Here is an 8,583-nt window from a genome sequence, read left to right on the forward strand (position 1 = left end):
CGAGGATGACAGTGTGCCTTGCAACAGGGGCATCAGTAACAGTAACGAATTGTGTAGTTGGTAGTGAAAGCGTGAACAGTACAATACTGATTCCATTGTACTGGATTTGGATGACAAATTTGATGTCATCTCTGGATTACAAATTTGATGATATCCTTGAAAAAGCGGCTCAGGAACGACGAGTCATGCATGGATTGGCAGCATCAAACAGTTATGATGCTTGTCTTTCGCCCACAGATGGCCATCTTTTGAACGTCTTGGAGCGCCCGCAAGCGTGTGAATGTCCAACGAGTGAGTGTGATGACCTTACTTGTGGTACGGTCATTAGAACGACTACACAAGACCTCAATGTGACCACCTATTACACTTTGTGTTAGATTCTGACGACTGTGCAAAAGCACTGCAGGTCCGAAGGTCCACCGCTCGATTAAGATGAGTGGACCGGGAAAAAGATGCTCATCTAAAAAATAACATCTAAGGAATTTACAAATGCCTGTCTACAAGCGATAATAGAAAAAATATAGATCGACTGGAGAGTCGATCGTAGGGGATCTCGCCGGGTTGCGAAACGACAGCTCGAGACAGTTGTGCGGAGACCCTCCCAAATATTTAAGGAAATAAGTCCCAAAATACTCGAAAAAGAAGCCTTTAAGAACCTGAAAAATAAGTCTCCAGGTACCTGTGGTAGTAAGTTACAAGGAAGAAACTAAGACGCTAAAAGTCTTCGTAAATATCGGATCAAGTGTAGGCGCTTATACACTTCTTCTGTAGCGCATCCGGGGTAATCTTCGAAGATAACTCAATTACCAATGCTAGAACCGAAATTGTTCTTACGTGATCTGTGAAGTGGCAAAGTCAAGCAGATCTGTGTTCTTGTTACAGATGACAAAATACTTAGTCAATACTCGGTCGGCAATTGTATTTCTTGAGAATGAACGAATTCTCATCAGCACATCGGTGGACAGAAGTGTCCTCGATGAGAAGAGTCGGATTTTGAAGTCTTACGTCTTAATATTGGGAGTCGTTGAAAATGTATATTTTGGTCCATATACTTCTTGTCAGGTGGGTTGTATTGTCTATATTCAATCATCGACTTGACAAACACGCCCACAACTTTCGGATCTTGACCTTAGCCGCCTAGCCACACGATAGCGTGCTCCCAGCCGTGACGGTGCCAGTTGACCGAACAACGTAGTATAAGGATTTGATTGAACTCAAGAATGTGTATAGTGACACTATTGGCGGTTCGCCAGGGCATTTTGGGTCAAACCCTTTTAATACACGTGAAGCGACATGTAAACGTTCGCTGGATAAGGAAGTTGAGTTACCTAGCTCCTTAAAGGATGTCGAATTAGACACCATGTCTTGTATAGAACCAATACAGGCTGGAAAATCCGGGGACGTTAATGTCCCGACCTCTAAGAGGCGTATTGTCTCCACTCCAAGACAGGAGGGACACAAAGCGTTTATACCCTCACAAAGTGATACGAGTGAGCACTTACACACGCTTGTAAATGGTGTAACCGTTTACATTGAGGGATAAGTTAGCCTTGCGGCAATCCCTTCGTTACTGCTCTTTTAGAGCTATGCGAAATGTCTATTGATTTGTGCGGACGAGCCTTTAAGGCTGACGACTTATTTAAGATGGTGGTCATTCGACCAACGATTGAGTTAAACTCATCGTCACTTCTGAACGAAGCTGTCCTGGATGACACAAAAGCTGCACTAAGTGCGCGGAGTGGGTCATCGATCCTTAAAGATCCTAAGGATCCATTTTATTTCTTAAAAGGGGAATTCCAAGATGCGGTACGTACTAATTCACCATCTGTTTATCTTCGGATGGAGGTGTTCGTCACGAAATCGACTTGGTTCCGGGAACCAAATACTGTGTCACACGACAGTGGCCTTAACTAATGGAACAGTGTGCCGTCATTGACGATATTTTCCGCGCTAAGGACGAGGCTGGAATAATATGTGAGAGCAAGTCTCCCATTTGACACCGGCATTTTGTGTCAAAAAGCCAAATGGCAAATGGCGAATTGTACATGCTTATAATAAGCTTAATGCTGCCACTATACCAGCACAAACCCCCATTCTTAGAAAGGATGTTCTTCAGAACAATATGGTGGGATGTACAATGTGGTCTTATCCATGCCCCGATCCTGGCACTGCCAAATCCAAATTGGCCTTTCAGTGTTGTCTGTGGCGCATCCGATTCTGCAATTGGCAGTGCTTTGCGTGCTTTACAAACTGCCGCGTTTCATTGGGTCCTTTACGGTGGTACATGAGGTTGGAGAACCTAAATTATAGGCTCACCCTTCCCCCGTATATGAAGACGCACCCCGTATTTACGTAACGTGGCCATTAGATGGAGGGGGCATCAATGCTATGTCACCCATCTCTCACAGAGATTGGCCCGATGGCTATCCTTTTTTGCCGAATACAACTTTGAGGTGAAGAATAAGCCTGGCAGGCAGAATGCTTTGGCTGATGCGTTATTACTCAGGCCGGATAGTGAGCTCTCTCATTTAACGTCTATCATGTCGCTTATTACTGAATTTATCCGTTCGACTTATACCAAGGATGAACAGTGTGTAGCTCTGCTACGAGCTCTACAGAACTCTGAATCAGGTATTAAATTGACGGCACGTTGGCGTGCAAGGTTACATCGAGTTTCCATCGATAACGACCTGTTAATTTATTGCACGGACGCTGCGGATCCTCCGCCTGTCGTTGTTCTTCATGATGAGAATTTGAAATACAGAATCCTCTATGAGGCACACTATACTGTCCTTGGTAGTCATCTCGGTAAAGAAAAGACCTACAGCTCTGTAAGCCAGATTTATTGGTGGCCCAAACTTTATTAATGGGTCAGCACATATGTTCGCACATGCGAAAACTTGCCACGGGTTAAACCCTCGGCGCATGCTGCTGCGCTACTGGCAAGCCTGCCCTTACCCAAAAGGTTTGTTGGGAGTCCATTAGTATGGAATTTGTTTTCGGTCTACCGAAAGATTCAGCCGGTAACTCCGGCATAGTGGTCTTTGTTGACCGATTAAGCACAATGGCTCACTTAGCGGTTATGTCGGATTCATTGATGGTGAAGGCAGAGCAAGGCTGTTTATTGATGGTGTCCCGATCAGATACAATTGCCACTGGCAAACCGTATTTCGACAACACGGTTTGCCAGTGGCAGTTGTGTCTGGTCGGGACCCCCGTTTCACGGGTAAATTCTGGAAAACAATTTTTCGAGTGCTTGGCACCAGATTGGATTTGTCCACTGCAGATCATCCGCAGATCGATGGTCAAACTGAACGTGTCAATCGCGTTATTAAAACGATTTACGCAGTGTGTGTGCTCATACGACAAAGCGCTGGAGCTCAATGTTCACAGTGGTGGAGTTTGCGTCAATTAATGCTGTACATGCCTCAACAGGCATACTCCTTTCTATGTCAACGGTCTTACCAACCCACGCGTTCCGTTAACGGTACCACTGTATGGATCACGGCTTGGTTGGGGAAATTAGCCGATAGGCTTGCTTATAGCAACCCCGTTAGCGTTCTGAAGCAAGTCAGCGAATTTTTCGCGACGCAATTTAGTGTCTTAAGACATGTAAGGGGTACGATGGCTCATAGCCAAGACAAACAAAAAGAACAAGCAGATGCCAAAGGCAGAAGCTGTATTAATTCTTATATGGCCGGAGGCCGAGTTTAATAAACGCTAAAAATCTACCTACTCACTTGGTTTCCGCGGTCTTCAAGACCAAATTGCGCCTGCGCTTTATTGGACCATTTACATTTGTCACCAAGAAGGGCCTAGCTTATACGCTAAACCTTCCTAGCAATCTGCGTACTCATCCAGTTTTCTACGTTGGCTCGCTTAGCCATATCGGGACCCTTCCCACGTGGACTTAAAGGCGCTTGCGCCGAGGCAGGCGGTCGTGCCGCATATTCCTGCATCCTCACCAGGATGTCCAGCTGACTCTCTAAACGAGGTTGCTGACATTCCAGCATCGAAAGACGGTCCCGAACCGCCTCAAAAGAGCTCTCAACCCGAGCAATGACCTCACGAAAAAGTAGTACCTCGTGCTTTAGCGTAGTAAATGATTCCGCCGGGATTTCGGCCCTCTCCCGCACTGCTTGATGCGCGGGGGAACCTTCAGTTTCACGTGGAGAAGCTTTAAAGCGACGTCATTGTAAGGGCCAATACCAGTATCTGGTGAAGTGGCTAGGGTACCCCTCTTTTGAAAACTCTTACGAGTTTGAGGTACCTCTTCGGCAAGATTGCCCGCACGCCGTTGACGTTTTTGAGTGACAAGCTCAGGGTCAACTCGCGTCAAACGACGCTTCCCACCACTAGACGTGGGATTAGGTGGATCTATAGCATCAGTGCGGCTTTTATCCATGGTTGTACGGTCAACCGAAGCACTAAAATATTGGCTAGACCATTCTTCCTTATTTTGCATAAATGCCGAACGTAACCGTCCTTTGGCCTTCAAGCTTGGCCAAATCGAAGCGAAGCTTCCTTTCCAAACGAACATCAGCCACATCCGCAGACTCTTTGATATTCCAAATATTGCGGAGGCTGCGGGCCTGATGGGCCCAGTTCTCAAGTTAGACTTCGTTTTCACTGCTTGTTTCGTTTGAAACAAAACGATCAGAATTTTCCTCATTGAGGTCACCGAAGCCCCACGGGATTGAACACGTAAGCGCGTTAGATACTGACTTCACGTCATTACCTTTGGTGTTAGGTATCGCTCATGAAGAGCGTCGCGAGTAGCGATCTCCTCTGGCGTTCTCGCCATACCACGTGAGGTCCAGATGGCCAAGCTGTGACCCGCAATCTCTTTGAGACGCTCGTCCGCACTAAGCGGAGTGAATCTATACTCACTTGAGCTTTAGCTTTCGCTATCTCGGCAGCTCGACGACGAGCTTGTTCCTCTATGAGCATTGCTTGCTCTTGCTCTTTATCGATCGGATTCGTAATGATATTGGACTCAGGGTCCCGTGTCCTGCTCAATGCAGTTATGACATCAGCGGCACCACGTTCTGGGAACGGATTCGGGGCCCGCCGACGTTCATCCGGAGGAGAAGGCGTGTAAGAGCGATGCTCTTTCTCCTCATCCTCTGATGGAGAGTGACTTTCAAAGTCCACCATTCCTTCATCGTCGAGGAAGGTGCTAAGAGTGTGTGACTCACGCTTGATTGTCATGGGACAAAGAAATGCAAAATACTTCCAAACGGTAAGCTGTTTGTGTTCCAACCTCAAAAAGGAAATAAAGCGAATCTTGTCACACGGTGTCAACAGTCTGATGGGTGTAATGGGGCACACATTAGTTGGAGAACCGTTGTCGTGGTCGCAACAGAATTGGTGTTGGTACTGGCACTTTCGGGTTGTTGTTGTGCGAAGTCTTCCTTCATTATCCGAAGGGTACTGCCCTTCCATTGTGTTGCACCGTTTCTCACTTCAATCTGTCTGCCTTCAACTCCTTATCTGCGACATAAATGCTAAATACGCCTATCTCGTGGTGCTTTTATAACATTTACTTTATGAGTAAAACACCCTTTAATCCTATTCTAAAATAGTTAATTACTTTAATCCCATTTATTATGGGTAACTAATGTTGTCGCCGCCATTTTGACGAGCCTAAGTACGATACATATGTCCACAAATATCCTAATCATAAAATATCGCTAAGCATTCAACTCAGACTCATTCCGCGCAAGCTGAAGAGCTGCATCGATAATTTCTTCTATTGACCAGTATCCTGCAAAAGATCGTTTGTTCAAGTCGCAGTTAGTCGGGCAATAGGTGCAAGTCCGCCCCTCTCCTGCAAGATCGCTGACAACGTGGTCATTATCGTCGCCACTGGAGCATGAGGTCGAGCTGTCGCCGTCGGCAGAGCGAGTCTAAAATATGATGTACGCGGTAACCACTGCTGCAAAAAACGGTGTGTCAAGCAATTTATCAATTGTTATAGTGTCGCCCCTGTCAGAAGCTAAAAGTTCCTGGAAACGAAGGTGACGGGGAGCTAGCGTTTCGTAAATAATCCGCCAGCTCTCATCGCGCAGCATCTTAGGTGCGTAAATGTGACGACGAGCTGCCTCTGGATCTTTCAATCTGGCAGCAAAATCTAATAGGAACGAGCGTGGCGCGTTGATGAAGAGTTTGTGGTGCACGTTTAGCGTGTAATCACCATTTTTTAAAGAAGCGGAATTTGAGACGGCTACAGTCTTCATCGCATCTTGCAAAATCGGAGGAGGAAGGTCGGTGCGCATACAGTGCACGACAATCTCGTGAATACTGCGAGCCAAAACGGCGCGAGTGGTATTCAATCGATTCCACTCACGATATTCCATCATATATATATGAAGCTGCTTCCACTGTTGAACCAAATACTGCATTTTATATGAAGCAGTGTGGGCTGTTTAGCATCCACAAGAAGCACCACTGCCATTAGCAGCAACAATAAAAAAATATCTTGCTAGGTGATATTACATATGCCATCACAATACATGCAGAACAGACCAAAGCAGCTTCACTCGCCGCTGTCACTAGTGTTAGCGATCTGTTGAGTGCTTGGCGCGGTGGAAAGCGATAAATTAGGTCGCATATGCTCGATACGAACAATCGAGACGGTAGTATTAGTAAATAGCGTAGCACAGCAGCCAGAAGCTTCACAAATAGTAATGGATGCTTGGACAAATTCTTCGCAGTTAAAAGCACTTTGGGCGAGTTAATGTCCTCATCACGAAACTTCCAACGTTCAAGCGTACCTCAGTATTCCATCATTTTGTGCTTCAATTCGTGCATGGCAGGATGACTTGATGTACGAAAATAAATCTGAAAGATTTCTTCGTTCATTGACGCGCGCTGTCGCTGAGAAAAGCAATCGTCACGCACGATATTCGCGCAATGGACGTGCAACGTGCGCGTCAAACGAAGCATCTCAATTGAGCGACGGTAGAAGGCGGAGTTATCGCCAGAGACGCCCGCAGTCGAGCGCTAAAGTGCTGTATAAACTCGGTTGGATCTTCTATAAAGATCGCTATCTCGCGCTCTTCAAGAATCACAGGCGCACCGTAGCGAACACTTGCATATCGGCGAATGCTTATGAAACGAGAGGCCGAGCAATAGTTTAATCCTACGGGCACCATAAGGGCGCGACAGTAGTTCGCAAAGCGGTGGCGATTTGAAACACGACGCGATTCAGTGGCGCTTTACTGGAGTTGTTGGGCACAGCGGCAAAGTCTACAAACACGCTCGTCTTGTAGTCAGTCTCATCTGCGCTGATCTCATCTAAGTGCGTGTCATTTATCAAAAATTAGCGCGTATTTCCATCTCTTTACGCACGGTAGTCAGCTTTCGAGACATGTCAACATCACTCGCGTCCGAAATCTTGGCTACCAGCGGCGCTACGTAATCTTTCACAAGTGCCGTCTCAACGAGTGATGGAACACGGTGGCACCATGCAGGCGAACGGTCAATGAGGTACACAATGGGCATAAACTCATGATTATTGCTTTCGCGAGAGATGACTTTAAATTCGATTATGTGTGGGTATACGGCACGTACCATTAACGATCGCAGGCTCTTGTTGCGTTGCTGCGGCAACGCACGCGCGGGTGGTGACCACCTTAAGTAATGGTTTAGGGATGAGTGCATGAAGCTTTGGCTCTAAAGAGCATTTAATGATGGTGCAAATGGAATGATCTCAATGGCAAAATTTCAACAGACGTAACAAAATACAAAGCGATGGGATTCTTGAAGTGACAGTCCTGCATCGACGACTTAAAAGTGTGACCCACAGATGTGTCGATAAGTCTTCTAGCTATTCCTCTGCTATCTTATACCCGGTGGCAGGCAAATCATAAAGTAGTGGAAATTATAAAGTAGCGAAAATATCATACCTAGATTTAAATTATTTTAACATATTGGGGTTTTGAGGAGAATCAGCATGCTGATAGGTGTGTTTATAATAATCCAAAATATCAAAATTTGTAATGTCTCAGGTCCACTTCACCTCAATCAGAAATGTGAAATCTACCGAAAGAAAGCGGTAGACCAAAGATGAGCCAGACCATGTTTGTAACGGGGCACTACGACTTGTACTGTTTCAGTACAAGTCCACTTCGCACTGCTTCAGTTGCGAGTGGTGCCCTACGTTAATTGACGTACACTGTACGTGCAGAGGAAGACTTCTCTTAAGGTAATTAGCTTAAGAGGGTAAAATGAAAACTGAAACGGGGTGTATCGTTACATGAAATTAACACTTAAAGGTTGTTAATTAATATATTATCTAAAAGGTAGATAATATTTAGAGGATATTACTTAATATAGTAATATTCAGAAATCTTATCCATAAATAGGTATAGGCCATTAAATCTATTTATTCCCAGACTAATCAGCTGTAGAAGTAATCAAAGAGAGTTACAAGATAAGATAGAGATAAGAATTCATTTACATGTTTAGTATTAGATTATAATTAAGTAAGCATTTACAAAGATAGAACAAGAGACACTTAATTATATTTAACACAGTTTTCATTTTACACTCTTAAGTCTACTTGTCTTAAGAGAAGTC

The 8,583-nt window shown here is 45.2% G+C and overlaps 2 protein-coding genes across 2 annotated transcripts; both read right to left on the reverse strand.

The window, feature by feature from the left end:
* Positions 1 to 5,693: 5,693 nt before the first annotated feature.
* On the reverse strand, positions 5,694 to 6,404 carry CCR75_009155 (uncharacterized protein; the record flags this gene model as incomplete). Its single annotated transcript, XM_067967200.1, has 2 exons — positions 5,694 to 5,909; positions 5,934 to 6,404. 2 exons carry the CDS (start codon positions 6,402 to 6,404, stop codon positions 5,694 to 5,696), a joined length of 687 nt encoding a protein of 228 aa, XP_067818228.1.
* Position 6,405: 1 nt separating this feature from the next.
* On the reverse strand, positions 6,406 to 7,665 carry CCR75_009154 (uncharacterized protein; the record flags this gene model as incomplete). The annotated part of the gene is given in 6 exon segments (XM_067967199.1): positions 6,406 to 6,450; positions 6,499 to 6,776; positions 6,834 to 6,948; positions 6,963 to 7,110; positions 7,149 to 7,299; positions 7,350 to 7,665. 6 exon segments carry the CDS (start codon positions 7,663 to 7,665, stop codon positions 6,406 to 6,408), a joined length of 1,053 nt encoding a protein of 350 aa, XP_067818227.1.
* Positions 7,666 to 8,583: the final 918 nt, after the last annotated feature.

This window comes from Bremia lactucae, linkage group LG6, assembly GCF_004359215.1.
Source record: "Bremia lactucae strain SF5 linkage group LG6, whole genome shotgun sequence".
Classification (NCBI taxonomy): domain Eukaryota; phylum Oomycota; class Peronosporomycetes; order Peronosporales; family Peronosporaceae; genus Bremia; species Bremia lactucae.